The sequence below is a fragment of the Vidua chalybeata genome, chromosome 13, assembly GCF_026979565.1.
Source record: "Vidua chalybeata isolate OUT-0048 chromosome 13, bVidCha1 merged haplotype, whole genome shotgun sequence".
NCBI lineage: Eukaryota > Metazoa > Chordata > Aves > Passeriformes > Viduidae > Vidua > Vidua chalybeata.
This window is the reverse complement of record NC_071542.1, coordinates 7,649,705-7,673,199: the sequence shown is the minus strand read 5'-3', so window position 1 is coordinate 7,673,199 and position 23,495 is coordinate 7,649,705. Positions and strand designations below refer to the sequence as shown.

Here is a 23,495-nt window from a genome sequence, read left to right as displayed (position 1 = left end):
CTCATGACAGGTTATAATTATAACTTGCCAAGTTATAATTAACTTGGCATTTTTATTACATATCACTCAGACTCACACAGAATATTTTGGGTCGGAAGGGACCCACAAGGATCATGGAGTCCATCTCCATGGTCTGTACAGGGACTGAATGCCCCACCTTGGCTTTATTAGCACCATGATCTGACCATGCTCCTGAACAGATACAGCTACCTTGGCACTAAAGAAACATACATAAACTTGCTGAAAGCAGCAAAGTTTTGATTCAAGAGGAACTAGATTTTCAGTTCATGAGAACAGTTTTCCATTACCCATGTTGTAGTTTTGGTATTGTGGTCAATAAAGAATGGTCTCCCATTGGGTGCGTGTCGGACTTCCCAGCCTTTAGGGAGAAATCCTTGTTCCATTTCAGGCTGCTGCTGAGAAGACTGTTGTGATGAATCACTTGATGTTGCTTGTGGCTGTCTTCCTATAGAAATACTTTGTGCAGCTGACACCTGACTTGTTTCTGCAGCAATCTATGGTAAATGACCAAAAAACATCCTATCAAATCAAAGCCCTGTAAAGCAATACCTTTTTCCCATTAACCTGTATTTTTGACTCATTAAAGCAGTTTCATAAAGCAAGTCCCTGACATATTTCCTGATATCAACCACATTGACTAACAATCACTGATTGCGCTGAAGGTTTACAGAAGCCTTCCAACCTCCTCAGTCAGCTACCACTCTCCAGAAGGGAGAGTGACTTGCCATAAACATCACTGTTGCTAACTGTCTGTGCAGTCTCTCAGATATTTTATGTGGTACTTTACAGTTTATGCCTTTTGCATGTTCTGTTTCAAAGCCATCTCTCCACTTCTATTACAGAAGATGTTTTAAAAGTTCAATGAATACAAATGTCAGTAAATTGAAGACAGACAGTACCTGTACAACTGGTTTTATCCAGGTAGTGGTTCTAGAATTGTGATCTATATAATATGACCTTCCTTTTTCATCCTGTCGTTCTTCCCAGCCTGGGGGTAATCCAGATGAAGTAGGCAGTAACTAAATATTAGTGATAACAGACAAAAAACAATTAGGGAAACTATGAAACTTACTGTGAAAAGGTTTTCCTCTGTCAATTTAAAACAACAAAACTATGTTCCAGAAGGTTCATGACTTTTATGAGCTGGATAAAATAGATAAGAAGTATTTAAGTCCTTTCTGAATAGTATGAAGTAACAGGTTTTTATTTGTTTGTTTATACAATATTCAAACTCCTCATGTTAAAGGATTCATTTATATACCTGGTTTAGGCTGATCCAGCCTCGTACTTCTGGCTATGAGATCACAGTTTGCAGTGTCACCATAAAAGCATAATGGAATGTGGTATAGCTTTTAATTAGAAGTAAACAATTATAAGCCAACCCATTTGAAAAACGAAACTCTTATCATCAGGGCAAGACTACTTCCTTCTGCAGACTATGCATCAAGATAATGCTAAACAAAGTTGAAAGGTGGAAACTTTAAAGCTGAACTAGACCCATAATTGCCATTTTGTCAGGACAGCTGCTGGGCAAGAAGGCCAAATCTCATTTGAAATGTCAGCAGCTAACACAGCTAAAAGCCTGTGTTTTTTGAAAAATGACTTACCACTGGATGTGCAGGCTGCTCTTCAAGTCTGTATGTCTGCAGACTACCTCTTCTGCTGGAATGGTTCTTGAAGGAGTGGAGAGGAATGACACATTACCTATTACTGCAGCTTTAAGGATGGCAGCCAACAGCCAAAAATGGTTATCACACTTCAAGCTATTACAGTTTCCATCCTGAGCAAAGTGTTGTATTTCTTTTGAAACATGATTTAATATCATGTTTTTTAAATTCTTGTTTTAGCAGCTGGAAACATCAAGTTCACAGAGTCTATTATAACTTTAGAATGATAGAGGCTTGTGAAAGTTCTGAATACTCTAGCAATAGATGTTTTGGCATGTAAAACATTAATTACAAATAGTTACAGTACAATTGCGTTTACAGAATAGAACTTTTTGTGTTGTCAGTAAAGTCTGTGATAGAGCAGAGCTAACACAACTTTCCAGAGAGTAAATTAGGTCAATAATGAAAAGGTATGAGAGTCTGAGATAACCAGTTTGAGAAGAGCGATTCAATCCCTGGACTTTAACTAAGTGTCCACCTTCCTGCCTACAGTCACATTTAGATCTCACTTGCTATTTAATTAGGCACCTGTATTTCATTTTGCTCCAGAATTTCCACAACTATTTGAAGGATTTCCCCCTATCCACATACTACTGAAGTACTTCAAAGGAAAAGCATGATTAACTTTTAAAGTCTTTTTGGTGGGGGGGTGGGGTGTAATGCAGGTGAAAAAAGGCAAGACTGCCATTCTAGCTGACTGAAAATAATTTGAACATCTGCTTCTTTCTTTGCTCAGGCCACCCAAGCAAGCTGAAATAACAGTTTCTTTGCTATCCACTGAATGCTGAAATGCAGAGATCAAGTGAAGTCTTGTTACTCTCACTTGACTGTTTCCAGCAACACTAGTGATACATTTGTACAAACTCAGATAAACATTGTCAACTCCAAATTTACATTTGGAAGGGCATTCTTAACATCACACAAACTAATGATTATTTCAATACCAAAATCTAACAGACTAGATGGCCTGGGTCACCTCTAAAGGCTTTCCTCAATGGACAGTGGATTTCTCACTCACATATCAGGTTACAAGGCTGTTTGTGGAGCTTGGGTTTCAGAGGACAGCTGAGCTTATTTAATTGCTTGCACCACCAAAAAGTCGAGTTTCACCCTGGCTACATGCTCCTGCTGCTTTCCCTCTGCTACTGTAGCATTTGTCAGACAACACAGCATGCTGTTTCAGTTGTTCAAACTGCAAAAAAGCAGAGTTGGGGAAAAGAGAGTAGTTTTCTGCTGGGTTAGCAAGCTGAACAGCCTCATGCAGAGGTCTGGCAAGTTCCACAGCTGGCACAAGGGAACAAACTTGTACGAGCAAACTCCCTGTTTTGCTGCTAAGGAAGCAGCAAGTTTACACAACCCAATCATAAAACCTTATCCCATCGTCCAGAATGAAAAATGGTCAATCTTAGAACTTCTTCTAATTGGAAAAGTAAGTCACATAGCACAACTCCCTTAGAAATAAGCTTTCAAGATACAGGTAGATTTTTTCACTCGTAGTTCTCAGCACTCTATGACACTAGACTAAGAGGTAGATTTACAGACTGAAAAATAGTTCACACAAATCTGTTTTAACCTCAGGCAGAAATCCATATAAGCAAATCAGAGAAGAAGAAAATGCTTGCTTAGATGGGATTCTACAGCAAAAAGACTATTCTTAAAGTGTGTGCATTTGAGATGAAATTAAAAATATAATTCCTAAATAAAGTATTTATGGATCTAATTCTATCAGAACAAGTAGAAAAATAATTTACAGTGTAGGCTGTTGACTGGCCAGTAGCTGGACTTCCAGAGGTAGTAAGTCTGTTACTCAATTCTTCTGCAAGATGACTCTGTATATCACAGCTACTCTGCGAGAGAGGCATTTGAACATTCTGACTGCTGTACAGTGTTGCCTCATCTTCAGTTATAATTTCCCAGCTCTTTGAAAGGAAAACAAAGGGAAAACATTTTTAAAAAGTAGTTTAGTTCCAAGTTACAATTATTTAAGACAAGCTTTTTGAGTATGCTAGATTAAAAAAATCACTTGCATTTCAGAACCATTTTGAGATTTCTTGTTTTACCTCGGGGGAATCTCTGTTGTCTGTGCTCTCTGTATCCTCCGATATCTGTCGCCGGTGAGTGAACACGTGCTGGGCCTCCAGCTGCACACTGCCAAGATCTGCCACAGCCACGCTGTCCCTGGTGGGGCAGGGTGAGAGAAGTCAGCAAACAGCAGCCAGAGTTTATCTTTCAACAGTAAGCCAGGCTAACAGCAAAAACATACATCACAGTCATTTTGGCAGAATAAAAAGAAACAGTCTGGACTACATAAATGAATGTAAACTGTTTAAGATGAATAAATTCATTTCAATGTGAAGTGTAAGCTGAAGAACCAGGTAGCATTCCAGGACGGGGGAACCAAAAAAAAAAATAAGGCAAACAATTTAACGAAGTCCCTGATGGGAGGAATAAACCAGGCTGAAAACTGAAAAATTATTTCGTTTCCATTCCTATAGTTCTTATCTCTTCAACTGCAACCAGTTTCTATTTGAACACACACTTCCAGAGCACAGTATATTCAAAACGATCACTAGTTAGTGACCACTGCATGAGGGCTTCTAAGTGAAGTGAGGGAAAGCTCTCAACTAATTTTGAAGCTGTTCACTTTTTATTTCTCCTTGCTTTCAATGTAATAGGGTGAATTACACTAGCTAATATAAGACTTGAATTTGCAGGCTAAAAGACTTACTGTGCAGTTGGTCTTTTCCACTGTGTTCTTCTGAATTCATGGTTGACGTAGTAGGTCCTGCCGAGGATGTCTTGTCTTTCTTCCCAGCCTGAGGGCAGTGGAGGAGATTCCTGCTGCTGCTGTTGTGGCTGGCTAGCAGCCTCTGGTTGGTCCAATATAATCCACCCAGGCTGAAAGACATAATATAACTATCTTTAATACTATAAAAGTTGAAAAACATCTTAATTTTTCAAGCCACTCCCCCTTTTAAGGTGTAGCTCATCTTAAGCCAGTAAATTTGACTCTGGTTTTAGTGTGTTTATTTCTAAAAAATGACAGGGCATATTATGCATGCAGAAATCTTATTTTTAACTCAAGACCATTAAATATATTAGTACCAGAAGTTGTTAATTCCAGGAAAATAAACAGCATTCACAGAATACATTAAAAGCTTAAATCTTGTCATTTCATACATATGCTGTGAATGTATGAGGCAGATGAACACACCCTTCTGTAACAAAGTTTAATAACAGCAAAGGTGGTAATGCTGAATAGAGTTAAGTCTGGAAAAGAAATCCATTAATCAACATTGGATGTGCTTAAAAAGATCACATATATATGGTAGGCAAGATCAAAATGCCCTTATGGACTGGAGAGGGTTGAAATTCATAAACCAGAGAGATGTTAGCATCTGTCTCGGGTCAAACAACATGAAACAGTACCTACAACAGAAACATAAGCACTTTAAATTGTACGCACGAAATACAAGCAATCACTTTTAACTGGTTTGTTTCTAAAACACTATTTATAGCTTAGTGATTACTAACATTCATTTTTCAGCAATAAACACATTTTCTCCCACCTCTAATTCTTCAGCCTGTTCTGTGGTTTCTTCTTCAGATCCATTGTTTTTAGGCAAGTAAGTCATTTTTAATCTAAGGTGGCCTTTAACTCTTGATTTATGGCTGCAGAAGAGAAAATAACATGGTCTTATTGTGCACTTGTAAAACAAAATAGCTGAAAAAGCACAGCTAGAGGATTATAATCTACATTAATTAAGTTCTATAATAGCACTGAGGCTTCAGACTTCTGAATACAGTAAGTATTTAAAATAATGCTGACTTTTTAGTAGAACATCAATATCTTAGAAATGGCTACTCAAATCTCTTGGATGGAAACAGAAAAATTTAGAAAATGCATATGTAGTTACAACTAGATACGTAAGAGCATTGTTTAGATATAAAAATTAGAATTTCCATGTGGTATTTACCTTCTTGGATGAAGAACAAAATCCTTAAATGTATATGGTCTCTCCATACTTGGATTTTCTGTCTGGAATTTTTTTCAAGAAAAATCTTTATCAAGCACTTGAAATCAAAGAAAACTATTAGAAATTTAGAGTTAATTTCTTTAAAGGCCTTATAACATTTTAAAACTTAAATTACAGGTTCAGGTGCAGTAACAGCAATATCACCTTTAATCTTAGCAGTCAGACCAATACTCTGGTTCAAGAAAACAACAACTACCTTTCAGTGTCTATGCACATTACAGAATGAAACACCTGCTCTTGGAAAGGGTTTGCCATGGTTGCTACCCTGGTTTTAAAACAGTTTCTGATAAATCTGTTAGTATCTGCTAATGTTTTGAGACTTCAGAAGAAAATGAAAAAGCTTATTTATTTCAATGTTCTTAGTGATATTTCTTAACAACTGATTATCTGCCTTGCAAAAGGATTACAAGAAACAGAAAAAAACTGACCAAAGCAACAGTAGGTCTATTACCCACTTACTCTCATTTTTGTATCTATTTATGTGAATAAGGAACACTAAAAATAAATTTACAGACTTTAGAGAAATATTTAAAGACATGACAGTAATTACGATCTCTTATCTTTAAGGCTCTAAAACTATGGAAAAGCACTTCAGTATTGAAAAACGGTAACCTGCACTGTTTTATAAATATCAGCACTGAAAAATCCCAAACAGATCTACAAAATAAAACAAAGAACCCACAGAGCAGGAGCATTTAATCACTTTATTACCAGTATTGTTAACTTTCTTAGATGACTAACAGAGTGCATATAGAAATATTTTTTCCCTTTTGTAGTCTTAAAAACAAACAAAAAATACAAACCGGTAACTGATAAAGAGGAATATCCACTTGTCCAAGAAAATCATCTCGAGTCTACAGAAAACAAAAACAAACACCACAGAAAGTTGAAAGCTGCAAAGTATTTTAAAAACGTTGTCTCCCACACCCTGACAGCACACCAATGCTTTCTTAGAACCCGAAGGCACTTTTGAATTATAGGCAGTAACTTGTACAGAGCAAGTTCTGATTGACCCAACACTCAGAGCCTTGGACAGTTCTGCCTTCCTCAAAACAAAAATTGTGGGAGCTGGAGGTGGAGATTTAGACTGTTTACTAAATTATACAGGCTAACATTAACAAAACAGGAGAGCTGTTCAGCATCAGGACAGACTGTCAGTATCTCCAGCAGAACCATTGTCCTAAAGGACCCTGCTCCTAGGAGCACCCAACAATTTCCATAAATTTCCATGCTGTTTAAAACAGGCACGTATAAACATTGTTTTCTTTTCCAAATCATACAGCTACTGTCAAAGCTAACAAGAAGCAAAAGTAGGTATGATCTGTGGTAAGTGCTTTGGAAGTTCCAGCAATTCCAGTGATCCCAAGCTTGGCATGAAAATCTGTTAGAACTATGAAAAAATACTTTCTGTCTACACACATTGCAGAGTTTAGTTTTATCAATGACCATCCAAAAGATTTTACCTGACCTGGACATCTGGACTGTCCAGCTGGGACCAGACTATGAACGCAGCAGCTGTCACACCAGAACAGGGACTGGCAATGCACAGTACTGCTGCACACTTGAATTTTCATCATGGATTTTTGCTTGCCAAAGAAATGACAATTTCAGTAATCTACTGAATAGGTAATTTCAGTATTCACCCAATAATCACCACCAGCAGTACTTTACTTGACTCCTTGCTGGATTACTGGAGCATGTGCTAAGTTGCTTCAAATTAATTCATGATTTGAAAACCTTTGTGAAACTCCACAAAAGCAGGAAAATGTATTATAAGCATCATTTAACATGAAGACATATCAGTGCCTGTGGAATAAACTCAGGTCAGCATGGAATTTTTTGAAGGTATGTACAAGCTTATGCTTTTCAAAAAAAACCTACACTACAACAAGACTACACTTTTTTGCACAGACTGAGTAAAGAGCTGTAAAAATCTTCAACTCTGTGGCTCATGCTACCTCTGAAGTTCTAGGCTTCCTGATTTTTCTAGCTAACAAAAATTTTGGTGCCTATTCTTTCCTAAATCTGTTGTTGTGCTAATTCAAACTAATCACCCCAGAATTTTAATGTTTGTCCATAAAACTTTTCACCACAAGGCTCTGCAGCTTGCTGACATCTATTTCCTTCACCTCAGGGCAAAACCATGTGCTCCAATTTTCTTCTGGAAAACTTATTTTAATTTTCAATTCAAATGTTTTACAGCCTTAAAACTCCAGCCCAATCATATCAATTTTTGGCCCCTCTGACATTAAAGGATAGGTATTTCTTGAAGCAGTTATTTTTGCCTTAGTAATTGTTTTTTCCTTAGCTCTGTTGTCCTAAGTTCATCCATTTAATGTTTAAATAATACACGTATTTGGAGAATCAGTGTCTCACATGGGCCTCTAATTTTTACACCTGCAAAAAGCACAACTATATTGTCATTGGTGGTAAAATGTAGAAATTTGGAGATAAATCACTTCAAATTCAGTTTGCAGCATGGATGCCATGTTCAGATCTGAAGGGAACAAAAACAAAAATATATACAAAACATCCACTGTTTTAGTCCACAAACTCTTTTGAGATAGAAAGCTACAACACGTTTCATACCTGCAGAGGCTTCCCTGAACTACAGAAGGAAAACTTTCTGTGCTATTATAGACCACAGGATTCTGGAAAAAAAATAGGTATCATTTTTGCCTATGAGGTTCTTTTTTAAATGGCACAGCACATACCTTAGACATGTTAAAAGGCTTAGTATTTGTGAAGTTCTTGGCAATCCTCAAGTGGAACATGCCTTCCAAATAAATTATTGGAATGTGGGACAAAAGTTTGCTCTATTTTAGAAACCCTCAGAACATTGTGTTTGTTACCAGCATAATTTGAGTATGGGCTCCTGTTATTCACTTTATTATTCTGCTGTCTCTCCTCCTATTTTTAGCAGAGTTAGCCTCGATAACCAACCCTTTAACAGTACTTTCTCCTCCAGCCAGAAAGCAAAACCCTGAGTGGAGATTTTTGTTGACCTCCAAACAACTAACACATAAATCAGATAGCAGGAATGATCTCCAGCATGTCCCCCCATGACAAGCTGACTAACTGCCTGCCAAGAGGTGCCAAAGCAGCTTCGCAACAGACATCGCACACAGAACAACTAAATGCCAGCGGAGCTGAAACTGTTTGGATCTCTGCTTCATCAGAGCAGGCAACACACACAAGTGGGTCAGTTGTTCTTGTCAGCTTCTAATTTCTTAACAGCCAGAGAACTCAAACATTCTGCTTGGCATAAACCTCAATTAATGATATACTGCACTAACAGAGAGGCCTTGTATTTTACTGATTCACTGGTTTAGTCTATAGAAAGTTATTAAAAACAGGTGAGGACAGACAGCTGCTGTACACAATTCATTTGAAGAACTCCAGTGCAATGCCAAAGCATTCAAAGAAAAGCACCAAAAGACAGTAATTCTGTTCAAAACTCATTTTCATCTATTTTATGAATATATGCTTACTAAGTTTTAGATTTTGGGCTTTTTTTTTCTGCAACTCCCATCAGAAATTGAAGTAGATTTTAAACAGACATGCTTATCCGAGTCTGACATTTAACAGCAGTATTAAGAACATATCCCCGAATTTATCAGGTTTGAAAATGGGTCACTGAATTTAATGCCTTTATTAAGTGCTGGATTAATCACACAGCCTTTTGAAATAGCTCTTGTATAAGACCAGGGTGTTGAAATAACAAGTATTTTCTCTACCAATTTTTGTGACTAATGTTTGGTGGTATTAGTCCACTAATTAGAATCCAAGCATATTCCCAGTCTTTTTCTGAATAAACAGGCAGCTAGTTGTGCACACGTTGATCTTTGCACAGAAACCCACAGCTGTATGGCAAAACTAGAAAGCATACAGCTTTTATTGGAGGGAACATAAGTATCAATTCAAATTGAAAAAACAAACAGTGATCTGGACTATCACTGCTTAAGAAAACATGAGCTCAATAGACGCCTTATAAAACCAACATTCTTCTTGCTTAAACACCCAAACATCAACATTAGTTACAAGCTTGATGAGAATGAAAAAAACTTTCCTGAGCTACACTAGCAAATTCAAGTATTTTTCTTTTCATGCTGCGCTGACTGTATTATTTGGTTCTCTTAAATTCTAAATTGAAAAAAGTGAGCATTTTTTTCTTCCATAAAATACTGCCAGCATATGCTATTCATCATGAAAAAGTTACTGATTCAAAAAAACAAGATTCAATTATGACATTAAGACTGTACTGAATTCACAGATCCCACAAGTAATGTCTTCTCTATCTTGCAATGTAATAAATACTTGGTTGCATGGAATTCATTACAGTCCCAGTCTCCAGTATTTTTAAGGGGGACCTGTGCATTGTGAGGAGATTTTTTTTTAATGACACGTAGGCATATCTTTAGAGTTGGCATCTATGACACAGAGATATAAGACCCTATCAGCATTTTCAAAAGGGAGAATACATACTGTTAGGTCAAGGGTTCTTACACAACACGTGTTTCTGCAGGACCTTCAGCCCTGCTGGCTGTTTCAACAGCAAGGTGTCAGCACAACATGCCTCAGCAGTTTTACCATCTACTTGACAGCATTTAGAAATGACACTGAGGTTATTTTCACTAATTCTCTCTCACTTCCAAAGATATTTTCAGACAACTGCTTATCTAAAGGCCAGAGTAAAAGCAACATCTGTTTCTCCATTTATAGCTCACACATTTTACATGGCACCAAAATCTTACCGCTTCCTTAGAAGTTCATATTTAGTTTACAGGCCTTTTACAACAACATTCATATATTGGTGCACTCAATGTGTGCTGCTTTGAGAACTTGTCCTTAAAAGTTTATTAACAATGCAATTTAAGACAGCTTTTTTTTTTTTTTACATAGTTCACAGGAAGGCAAGTTGTCTAATATAACCAAAGCATACTTCAGAACAACATAAACAGAGAACATGAAGGAAGTTATTAATGCATTGATTTTATTCATCAGGACTTTGAGTTCCTTTGGTTTGATGTATGCATGTGCCAAATGCGCTACCCTATAAAAAGCAGGTATATTACATTTTATGAAAATTCAAAAGCCAATCCAGACTTGTCCTCCTCTGTTAAATCTGCCAATATTCACCACAAAAACTTTAGAAAACAGTATCAAATATTTAATTAGGTACCATTTCAACGAATCATTCCTGACATCAAATCAGTTATGTTGATAATAGTACAAAAACATAGAACATTTGCATCTGTTTGTGAAAGCTTTTTTGCCATATCTTAAGACTTCAAAGAAAGTTTGAAAAACAAACTCTTGTAGTAACAATTCCAGGTGCACTTTCACCTTTATAGTGTTAAACGGAAAACCATTTAACACTATAAATCTTAAAACACAGAAATGTAAAACTCTATCAAATGGTAAAACTGCAGGTGTAATTTGCTCCCAGAAGTAACAACAGATAAACCAGATATTGCAGATGTTTACTACAGTGGCTAATTAACACATTCAGCTGAAGGACTTCATATAGTCAATCAACTTTTTGCTTTTCAGAGCAAGAGGGAAGAAATTGAATTAAAAATAAGACAAACTACTTTTCCCCAGAAGGGAGAAAAGTGGAACATGTCTGCATCATGGTCTCACTCCTATGAAGTTCACTTGATCCTGTTCAGGATCACACAGAGGCATAAAGTCAAGCTGAACCTGGAAGCTGCTTTTCAGCCCTAAATTAAATCAGTTGGCCAGGGCTCTACAGGTACCTGGCCACTTCTTAGAGAACAAGCCTAAAGCAGGGTTGGATGCAGGCTGCATGGCCTCACCCTGCTCCAAAGTCAGTCCAGCAGTTTTCAAAAGCATTCCTAAGTTTACTGTTGATGCAAATGCAGCATCAGCACTAACTCAGGACTGCCCTGTGCCTGTGCACCAGCACACAGCTAGGGCCACTGCCAGCCACACCACAGCTTTCCACACTCAGCTTTAGTCCTCAGCCACTGCTGAACAGGAGTCTCAAGCCCCACATATAGACCTTGCCCAGCCCCAAGCCTAAACCTCTTGCTGCCAGGTGCAAGGGCAGACACAGGACCCAGTTAGAGCAGAACTCCGTGGCTGGGTTTGTTTTAAGGTCTGCTGTGCTCAAGCTATAAATCCCACCTGTCCAAAACCAGTCTGTATGAACTGATCTTGGATGACAACCTCGAATGACAAAAGGTGACCACAACACAAATAATCCAACCACAATCACTTTTCCAACAAAACAGTATTACAATTTATTTCAGACAAGCTCAACGACACTACCGAAGTTATATTGCACTTCCCAACTCAGACGTGGTTTTATTAGCCTATAATTTGTCAGATGTTAACCACTTCAGATTTCTTATTAATAAGCTAAATATTTGTCCCAAAACAAACTTAGTAGAAACAATGATTAGCAGAATAACTGGCTAATGTAGAAACTCTATTGAAAAATAAGTATTGCTCATAATAAATTCTGGAATTCCTTTTCCTTCAAAAAGCCCTTGTACTTTGCCATCTCCTTTATGCTAGGAAAATCACCGATTGCCAGAGAAATCATCCAGGTCTGAAAGAATCCAGTTCTGTGTTTCTTACCACATTCCTCTTACTGAGTAGCTGGAGTGTCTCATTTGCATTTTAATACACCCTAACTTCAATGACTCTAATTCAAGTCTGTATGTGATTTCAGCCAGGAAGTTGCTGATGTCCTTCTTAAATTCTGTTTGCTTATATTACAGTTGATAAAGCTGAAAGCAGCCCAAGGTCTCAAACAATAATTGCAGCTATCTGTAGACTTTTCAGTTTATTGTAAACTATCATGACAGAAAAAAAGAATGATGCACTCTCTTGAAACAGAGATGATTATAAATCCATAAACTAACAGTGCAATGAGCTACAAACATTTTGCTGGCCGCATTCCCAAACCAGCATGTTCTGTTTGTCACAGGGAATAAGGAAAAAAGTACACTTGAAACAGAGACACTTCACAGAAATGCAGGGCAGTCCCCTTCAGACAAGGGTGAAAGTCAGTCATAAGCAAATTACTTGACTGAAAAGGCCACTCAGTTTTGCTTACTTGCTTAATCTATGAAATTCATCCACTTCTGGAAGATGAGAAAACACGTGTTGGAACACAGAAGAGCACTCTGCCAAGGGTGAGGGGAGAGCATTTCTACCACTTGATCCTCTGTGGCTGCAAGGGCTGAGCAGGCACCAGAGAGCCTGGGGGTCAGATTAACACTCTGCCTACCCTTGTATCCTTTCCATGTAATGGCCGAGAGCAGATGCTTAAGGAATAATAATAATAATGGCAATTAAGAACAGTACTTCCTTTGATGCAACCCCCAGTTTCCAATGAGTAAGTGGTCATGGACCTCTTGATCCTGACATTAAAATACATATTGAAAATACCCTTTGATGGACCTTTCTTCAACTTACCTAATTTGTTAAAATCCTTTTTTACTTTTGATATGCATATCTTGAGACAATTTGCTCAGCAACACATGAAAGAACATATTTTTTAAAAAGTGGAATGGAAAAATTCACCTCTCTTGAAGTATAGTTTTATAAATGCCCTCTATACCATCTTTTATTTTTTTTCAAAGCTGAAAAACCTCTGGCCTGCTTAGTGTTTCTCCTCACATAAAACTCACCCCAATCTTGCAACCCTTCTTTTTTTAGTTCTGTTATCCATGCTTCCTGAAAAAGGACCACCAGAAATATACATGCCATGCACCTATGTGGATTTGTACAATTCCATAATGGTGGTTTTAAGTTTGTTAGCTTCTTTCTTCCCTAATAAATCCTAAGCTTTTATTTGCCTGTCAACAAGATCTGAGCTGACATTTTCAGCAAGTCTTTCCCCATGACACAAACCATTTCCTGACCAGTATAGGAAGCCATCACCAAGTGTGCATCATTAGCTGCTCTTCATGTGTCTAATACTTGACATTTTTCAACACTGATTTCCAAATTGCCCATTTGGAATAAAAAAAAAAAAGAAATTAAAGCAATTGTTAAAGTGATCATGATCTCATATCTGAAAGCCTGCAAGTTCTTTGGCTAGTGAGGAGTAAAGGAAGAATGTCTCTAGCTTGCCCTGTGAACAAGTTTTACTTTAACACATTCTTGTTGGTATACCACGTTTTAAAAAACAGAGTAACTATAGCTTGTGGCAACATTAAAGAAGCCACAGCATCAACGCTACCCGCTCTCTCATGGAAGATAAAAAGGACATGAATCACCCTGAAGGCTGGATAATTACATATTTACATAAGCTGTTTCAGGAGGCCTGCTCTGCATGGTTTTGCAGTTTTAGTTTCCCTGTTTTTTTCTGGCATGAGAAACCTGCCCAAATTCAGTTCAGCTGCAGACTATAAACAGAATTAGGCTAATCATAATCTCCACAGAGCACAAGCAAATAAAGCTTCTCCTTAATACGTACATGTAATGTTTGCTGAGGACTGCAAAGTGCTAGAGCTTTAATATCCTGGTATATTCAAGTATCTGCTTCCTTACAGTATGATGATATTCTGAAAGTTACATGTGGCTTATAGTTGCCAAATACAACCTGAAAAACTTCAGGGATCGAGTTACTACCAAATAATGTTATTTGATCACTTCCTTTGCATCACTTTCCAAATGCATCCACGTAGCAGGCTGTAAGATCTATTCCATCCTTTGTGTGCCATCTTTTTCTTCCCCTGAAGAAGGACTGCTAATCAAAAGCTGAAGCATGAAGACATAGAGAAGAAGTTGTAACTAAACTCTGTGTTTAAGCAAGATGAAGAAATTAGTACCAACTACTAAAGCACTACAGGTCACTGCCACTTAAAGCATAGAAGCAGGAAATTACTTACAACTAATTATAAATTGTTCATTATTGTGATTAACACACTTTCCACTGTCTTCCCTTCAATGCATGATGTATATGTCAGCTTCTAAAATTTGTCTGAGACACAACACACGTGCTCTTATGTGACTGAAGCCTAACATAAGCACCCCCACAATTGCTCAGGAAGACAGCACCTTCCTTTCAAGCCCAGCTCTTCCTGACTGAACTGACAGACCATGACACAGCAATGCACCACATGGTCCTGTAATGTGATCCTCCCAGATATGCAATACTGAACAATATTAAAGTTAGATTATGAGGTTACCATAGCACAGTAGCATGAAGTGATACCAATTTGTGCTTTGCCTTGTATTGCCTCCATAATCTTCTGCTTTTGCTGCTCCTTCTCCACCTCACTTCCTTGCACAGATTTGGGACACTGATACACATGCAGCCCTTTGCTCCATGTGCAAAGCTGGAGCTGAGCCACAGCTGTCCTTCCCTTCTCTTGGCGCTTCTCCCTGACTGGATCACTGTTTTCTGGAAGGGAGTTTTGCTATGACAGAAGCTCTACTCCTAAGGAGAATGCAAGAGAGAAGACGACCTCAGACTATCCAGCACTGACTTGTGCTGCAGCATTTATCAAGGGAATCACAATCTTCCAGACACAGGTTCTGGTCCCCTCAGCATGTTCAGATCAGCTGGGAAGTTATTGAAGAGAGAAATCCTCACACACAGCCCCCTCAAATTACTGTTTTACTAAATTTAAATTTAGTACAGCAAGATTCAAACAGCATCTTTTATGAGGGCAAAGTTCCAGAGTTCGGTGAAAAAAAGCTCTAGAGTTCCAACTAAAAGGATTCCCTTACATGAATCTGAGAGTAAAAAAAAACAATTTGGTTCTTTTACACCATTTCTGAAGTTTGGGTTTTTTTTTTGCTTCAAAACATGTCATTTCAATAACTAGAGACAAAACTCAAGCAAAATTACTTGTAAGGCCTTTAACACAATTTAGTCCCTCAATTGTATAAGAAATTATTTTAAAGGTATACAGCTGCTGAAATAGATTTGCAAATGCATTTACAATATTCACATTATCCAATAGAGAGTGATACTGATGGAGAAGGAATAGCTAATGTCAACAGGGATGTCAACATGATATTATGCTTGTGGAAGAGATTAAGAGAACTTTTAATTTTTTAGAAGTTTGTTTATTTCTACAAGAACTGGAACTGTATTCACTGTTTCTGCCTTTCTCCGTACCTCTTGGACTTTATGTATGTATGATGACAAGTAACCTGTTCCCTTACGCACTCATACCCTCCCAATCCACACCTGTGATGTCAAAATGCTTTAGCTGCAGATTTATTTCTACCCTAAGCAGACAGATGCACTAAAAAAAAAAAAAAACAAACCAACCCAAAACAATTATGAAAAAGCCCAAAACATTAAAGCAGAAATACATAGTCAAGGACACCCTTCAATGCTGTAACCATGGGCCTCTTTCTTTCTCCTGCTTCACATAAATGAAATTCCAGTATCTACTAGAGAACCTATTCAGTAAGTTTCCAGTAAAGACCAGCAGTCACACACTGGCCACCACCACTGCCCATTTTGTAACTTAATTAAAAATAATCCAAAGCCAGTTGTCATAGAAATGATGTTGATTTTTTTTTTAAGCCAGCCTTTAACAAGCTGTTGATTATGGAAAGCAGGAAATGTGATCCGAGGTGGCTGAAGGCTGGTAGCAAGGCACAGAAGAAAAGAATGCATAGACCTTTTGCTGCTTCAGCCTCTGGAGTCTCTGACCACAGCACTGATTTGATTTCATGGCTGCCCTGTACAGATAGCTGACATTACTAAATGCTACTCCAGTATCAACTTGTTAAATTTGAACCCAGACTCAGCATATCAATATACTAGGCCAGACTAACTGGAGTCTAGAGAAATATTTTGGGAGTTGTTTATTTTTAAATGAGTCACAATACACCATGATAATTAACTGGACTATGTAATTAAATGATTGCCATAGAATCAGTTGTATTGGTCACAAAGACTAATAACAAATACAATGGTATTTATCTAATTTATTCCAGTAAATTACTGCATTGCTGTGAAGTCAACTATGGTTTTTGCTTGGTTTGGTGGAGGAAGCTTCTACATTTTTTGATAACATGTTTTATAGAATATCTACCTATTTACTGGTTTTACATAAAAACTGAAAATAGCCCTTTGAGGACTGAGAAATTTCTGTACCTTATGTTTGTGTCAATCCATTGTCAACACTGTTCCTGGGAACTGAAACAAACTACTGCCAGTCCAGTGTCCTAGGAGGTTTGCTGGAAATGTTAGCTAACAGTCTAATCCCAAGCTTGGATTAAAATACAGACTATCTTTCATATCAGCTGCCATTAAACACATAGACCAGCAGTGCAAGTTGATGAGAAATGTAATTGAACTGCATGACTCAACATTTTTTTCACAATATACTTTCAAAATAACTGACACATTTTAATTAGTCTGGATCTCATCTGTTTGTGCTTATTGTGGATTTTACCCCCCACTTTACAGTGAGATTTTGGGAAGAAGAATCACCAAACAATACATATATATATATATATATATATATATAAAAAATGATTATCTGTGTTCCACTGTGAGTTTTATAAAGAAGCTTAAGTATAAATCATAATTTCCCAAGATGGAAAGAGCATTTTTCTTTAAGCTCTAACCAAAACACACTAAAGAAGTCAGAAAGTGTAGAATCATCAAGCACTGCTCTAAGGGCAACAAAAGACTGAAAATTCCAGGCAAACACCTCCAAGGTATCTCACTAGTTTAGAAAGGGATTGTCATAATTATATGGTCTTTGGCAAAAAGCCCTTTGCTTAAACAAGCATGTTAGTTATATGGTATTAGTGTCAAATCAATGAGAATGAGTTCTTAAAACAATTTTAGTAATCATCAATTGTTGCACTTTTATCAGCATTCATAACTAAAAATATTCAGATAATTTAAGTCCTCACAATGTTATTTAAACAAGGCTTAAAATCCACCTTTCATGTGGCCTATATTTTACAACTGCCTTAAGAGTTAATAAGAGTAGACACCTCTGCAGTTTAGCTGGGCATGAATTTCATTACAAAAAATACATATATTTAATATAAGCCTTCTAGACCCAAGTACTATAATTTGAACAACAATGTTGTTGGAAGAGGTATTAAATTACTCAGTACTGCTCAGGCTGAAATAGTACTTGGAAGGAGGAAAAAAAAGTGCGAGAGGAAACTGAAAATTCCTGTGGTTCAGGGTGTATACAGAAACAAATGGTATTTACAGTTTCTCTGCTCAAAAACGACTTATCTTTAATTCTACATGCAACAAACTGCTTTGTAAAATAAAGCCCATCTGAAATAAAACTAAAAGATCATAATTTTTACCTATTTTATATGCAAAAAACTTCAATAACTACTATTAATTTACTGAAAAGTTAGGTGTTTATAACTACAAAATTTAATCTGAAGTTTAAATTACTCCCATGTTTCGATAACTAGACAAGAAAATCCCTGAGTTCAAGTAAAGAGCAAACTACTGTTTAAAATCTATTAAATACACTTATTTCCCAGTAACACCTATTCACTTATGCTATTGTATGTCCCATATTCTAAGAAACTAATCTAAAACCCAAATGTTCCAGATAATTAAAAAATTAACTTCCTACTGGTGACAATTTGACATCATTAGGAAACTCTGAAATCACTGTGCTTAAATCTTGGTTGCAAACTTTTACTACTTTCCAGCTAAATTTCAACTGTAAAATACCATCACATGTTTCTATAAACCACAACACTCACCTTATGGGGCCTCCACAAAGTGCTAGAGATTTCCCTTTTAGAGGTTCCATGTCTTTTCCTAACACCAGTTGTTTTTCCTTCATTCCCAGCTTTGAACTGTATGTGCAACTGAGACGTCCTTGCACTATGACACTTGTATTTAAGGCTGGGTAAGCAGCAAGAAACTTTTTGACGTGATCCTTCCAAGGAAACACTTCTTTGCAAAATATGGGGAGTTTTGCTCATCTGTGCATTCGGTCTTCCTAGTTCATTTATATTAATCTGATATTCTGAATCTGTTTTTGAGGGCAGACATGCAGATGTGCTACGTTCCAGTTTTAAATGAGGGTATTTTGTACCAGCATTCATATTTAACTCTGGACTGCAAGAGCCATTAACCATTTCACTGCTTGATGCAAATGCTCTTTGTGTAAGATGAACTGAAACACATGAGAAGCCATCAGGTACTTCTTCACAAGTTGCCTGCTGAGGACCATTCAAAATTTGACTTTTGTCCTGTATTGATGCATTCAAATAAAGTGGTCGGATGTCTCTGACCTCACCAGAAGAGCAAACTGTTTTAGACAGTCTAAGTCCATTGACTGCTGTTGAAAGGAATCCCTTGGAAATGGTCTGATCATCTTTTTGTGGTAGCTCACTAGGAGAAATAATTAATTTATGAGATGTTTGATAGGTGCCTCTGTGTGGTAGTTGACCTGAGCTTACTGGAGAAGCTGGAGGAGTACTGGAAGGACTCCTAGGAAAAATAACCAGTGATGAACAACGTCGCAATGGAATTTTAGTTTTCTTTCTCACTGACAAAGCATCTTGGTCAATAGTAGTATTACTTCTGTACAGCGTTTCCTGAGATGAGTTGCTCCTGGAGGGATTACATTTGTTTGCAGTGCTTCTACATGAAGAGTCGCCATGTGCAACACTACTACAGAAAGTACTGTCACTTGTCCAAAGAGCACCACTGTCACTGATGATACTGTTAGTATATGAACCTCCATCACTTGTGGTACTTGCACATGATCCATAGTCACTGCCAGCACTGCTGAACGAGCCACTGTCACTTGCTGCAATGCTGCTGAGGCTGCCTCTGCCCAGAGCAGCACTGCTCAGAAGGCTGTCATTAGATCGATGGTCAGACACAGCTCCAGCACCACAGCTCCCTTCGCTATCAATACCAATGAATGAAGTGTCTTCACCAGCAGCCACGGCATCACCAAACCTAGAACATCCACTCTGCTTCCTAGACTGCAAGGAAATGTGCAATGAACTGCTCTTTTTTATTTGCAGTGAAGAAACAGTTGTGTTTTTCTCTTGATTAATTACTTGCTGCACTACAGGTGCATAAGCAGCTTGTCTAGGAATCAGTTTCACTTGTGTAAAGCTAGGTGCAGAACTCTGTGATTTTTTGAAGTACACACAATTATTACTATCCAAAAAATCTTCAGAGGTTTCTGATAATGGGTCTGTGTTGCTTCTTTGGGTAGCAAAATGCAATCTTAACCGTCGTGCCATTTGTTCTCATTTCCATGCATGTTAGCAAATGAAACCCACAAAGATCCTTCAGCAGAAAGGCTACAGGCAGCCGCACAGAATGCAGAGCTGGTACACTGCAACAGTAAAAGCCCATAAAAGTTGCAGTCTTTGTCCTAATTTCTACAAGATACTAGCATTTTAAAAGAAAGTACCTCTTGAAATAAGTCAGCCATTCCTTGAACTGTAGTTTCTGGACCGTCGTTGATTGCTTGCAGTCAGAAAGCCTTCATTTAAAAAGCACTTATGTTCCAAGGAGCTCAGCTGCGACACACTGACAAACACTGCTGACCTTGTTCCAATTACACCTTCTGGAATTTGCATAAATGAGTACTATAATAGGCTTCCAGAACTTCCAAGTTCCAAACAGCAACGCCTGCTGCGGCTGCACGAGCTGAGTCAATGTGTCCGTACTTTCCTCAGCAGCGTATGACTACTAATATTTTTACCCATAGGTTTAGAATTACAGGAAGTTGGTAGGAATGAAGTCCCATATAATTGAGTATCAAGTCCAGGATTGAATTTCCAAATAGTAACCATGCTAGCAAACTGCTGAGGTCTGAATTATGCATAAACTAGTGAAATAAGCCTCCTCTCCCTTAAGAAAATGTTTTTCTGCACTATTTAAATAAAACTTGAAAGCAATCTGGCATTATCTTGCAATCCACATGCTGCTAAGCAATCACACTTTCTAAAGCTTTGCACATAGTAGAACCCTCTGTGCTTATTAATTCATAATTTTAAATTAGGTGCAACTGAAAAGGAGCCAAAAAAAAGTTTTTATGGTTAATAATTTGGCATTTGTTTTTATTTCTAGTTTGACCTTTTATAACTACAGCTGTTAAAGGTAGAAAGAAACAAAATTATTCTTACATATCAAACTACCTCATCTTATTTGTTGGAAGCCTAGAGTAAGGACACATTTATTACAGTTCAATGTAATTTGCAGATTTGTGACCAGCTACACAAATTTTAGAACAATAAGTACACACAGAAAAAAGCGTTACCAAACAGAATTACAGAAGAAAGCTATTCTGTGTAATTATAGACAAACTGCCTCACAGATTCATAACTATTTTTTTTTAATTTTTATTTTTTCCAAATATAATGATCAGCATTTCAAGAAGTTAATATACGGTCAATTCTTCCAAGAGTAAAGGGATTGAGAATTCCTACAAAATGTTTCACTGGCTCATCTAATCTGTAAAGGTGCTTTGCTGGCACCTAGTGGGACTTTTGATAAAAGACAATCTTGAATCTTGCCGTTAAGTGGGATTTTCTGTGGGGTTTGTTTTGAAAAACACCAACATTTGGCTATGAATGTACTTTTGAATACATAATCCATATATGATGCAGTACTGAATGCTACTGCTCTAACATGAAATTACTTAGTGCTGCTGAAAGAGTACAAACAGAAGAGAACACTAGGCCATTTATACTTTTATAGGTCATACTACTAGGAGTTTTTTCTGCTTCATATTTACTTAACCTTCACTGTATTTTAAGCTAGAAGGCAGTAAAATTAACATTTATACCTCCTTCCCAAAAAATAGCCAAGAATCAAATTCACAGTACCTTGTTTGCAAGCAACAAACTTGTTTTTTAATTATACTCCAGGGCTTACTTAACCTCCATTACCTGAATTCCATCATTAGAATGCAGCAATAAATGAATACTAGCTTATTCATAAAAAGCCAACAAATACAACACTTCATTTATTTCATTATAACCAACAGGACTTCTTCTAAAGTTATATGTTGGTGGGGACTGGGATGGGGAGAGAAGAGGAAAGGAAAATACCATGAAAGGTTCTTCTGGTCAGTTTCAAAAAGTTACATTTGTACTTCAAGCAATACAGTAAAAATACCCATAAAACCGAACACAAACAAAAAAGATCAGCAAATTATTTTAAGATATGTGAGCAAAAAGTAAAAAATGCATTTCTTAAGGCTTCTTCTCTCCCCAAGAACAAATATATCAGTGGCACAGTTTGTAAACATATTGGTGTGATGCAAAGTACAATCATTGGAGGTGCTGGATTCTTTTAGTAAAAGCATTACTTTCTCCCCCCATGGATGATCTGAAATGTTTTGTTCAATTTTACTAAAGAAATCCTAAGAAAACAAACTGACATAATTTGGTAACTCAAGGCTTAAGATTCCAGCAAAATTTCCCAACATGTCTCTCTACCTTAGCTATACCTGTATAGGTATTGCCAGACAACTACAGCTTTCTCAGGCAATTTAAAATGGCTTCCAAAGTGTTAAATTCAATGTTGCTGAATTAGAGTTGGCATAAAAATAAACTAAAAGTTAGTATTTTTTTAAATATACCAATAGTTCCATTCAAAATGTAATATAATTGATTTCTTCAGTATCAGTAACAGATTTAGGCACTTAGTTTGCAATATACTTAAATTTCGTCAAGGTATTCTAAGACAGATAGCAAGAGGCATGGTCTCTTCACTGACTCATCTCCTAAGTGATCTCAATGTTCTTCTTGACATTTTACTAGTGTGTTTTTAAAGACAACCATAATTAAAGACTCCACAAACTGCTCAAGCCCTTTATTCTTTATTGCAAACCCTAGGGTTTGCAAATCAGAAGAACAAACCAGATTTAGCACTCCTTTACCAAATCCAAGACAAGTGATTTTTGAAAAGTCTTAAAGCTATTACAGGAAGATTTCAAAACTCTGACTACAGGCAATATAACCAATGCAGCAAGACCAAAGCAAAAATTAAGCTAAACTGAAGAAAGGTTTTGAGGTTGGTATTCAAGAACACAACATTTTTTTAAAAACAAGCAGGTATTTCTGTCTTCCATTTATCCATAAAGAGAATAAAAGTACTTTGGACATAATTTTGTAAAGAGGAAATTAGCCATTAGGAAGACACAAATGTATTTCAATTTTATCAGACTGCTCACATTTAAACAGTCATCCAAAAGGTAGATGAAAGAACACTGAAAATAACAGAATAAAATACTAAAATAACAGAAGATGAAACACCTTTTGATCATAGCTACCTAGCAAGGCACCTATGATTTTTGATATATGAGGATGAATTAATAGAGGTGGAGGAGCTTGTCAATGCTAAATAACAATCATAGCTAAGGCAACAATTTGTCTTACTTAAAACAACCCAAGACATCTGGAATAAAAACAGTTTCTGAGAGCAAGCTGAGGAGAAATAGGGAGATGGCCTGTTCCATTTACCAAGTGAGATAGAAACAATGAAAAATACAGGGATTTTATTACAGAAGTACAGAGTGACTGATGAGGTCATGACACTTGGATCTCTAAATATAATCACACATGGGAAACAAAGCACCATTTCCCAGCTGATACCAACAAAATGTTTAACCAGTTCCTCTCCATAAGAAAACAGATCAAACAACTTATATATTTAGATTAGAGAAAGAATGTGAGGGAGTTCTATTGGAAAACACTGGCCTTCTGCCCCCCAAAAATCAAGAATCCTACTTTCTAATCATGCTTCGTGGCTTCCAGGTGGTGGCAGCAATGCTCTAACGAGACATGAAATGGA

General features: G+C 37.1%; 1 protein-coding gene across 5 annotated transcripts in view; it reads right to left on the bottom strand.

Annotated features, from left to right (window-relative positions):
* Positions 1-23,495, bottom strand: part of NEDD4 (NEDD4 E3 ubiquitin protein ligase) — a 51,039-nt gene that overhangs the window by 13,268 nt on the left and 14,276 nt on the right. The window contains exons 1-10 of one of the 5 annotated variants that reach the window (XM_053954897.1): positions 18,425-19,930; positions 6,529-6,579; positions 5,666-5,727; positions 5,258-5,360; positions 4,417-4,586; positions 3,749-3,866; positions 3,440-3,607; positions 1,629-1,694; positions 921-1,040; positions 309-515 (exon numbers count right to left, since the gene is read on the bottom strand). In XM_053954897.1, the coding sequence (XP_053810872.1) occupies positions 309-515; positions 921-1,040; positions 1,629-1,694; positions 3,440-3,607; positions 3,749-3,866; positions 4,417-4,586; positions 5,258-5,360; positions 5,666-5,727; positions 6,529-6,579; positions 18,425-19,930 (2,571 nt within the window). Of the gene's footprint in view, positions 1-308; positions 516-920; positions 1,041-1,628; positions 1,695-3,439; positions 3,608-3,748; positions 3,867-4,416; positions 4,587-5,257; positions 5,361-5,665; positions 5,728-6,528; positions 6,580-18,424; positions 19,931-23,495 lie in introns of those variants that run through there. The other 4 variants (XM_053954899.1, XM_053954901.1, XM_053954898.1 and 1 more) reach the window with 4 other exon arrangements.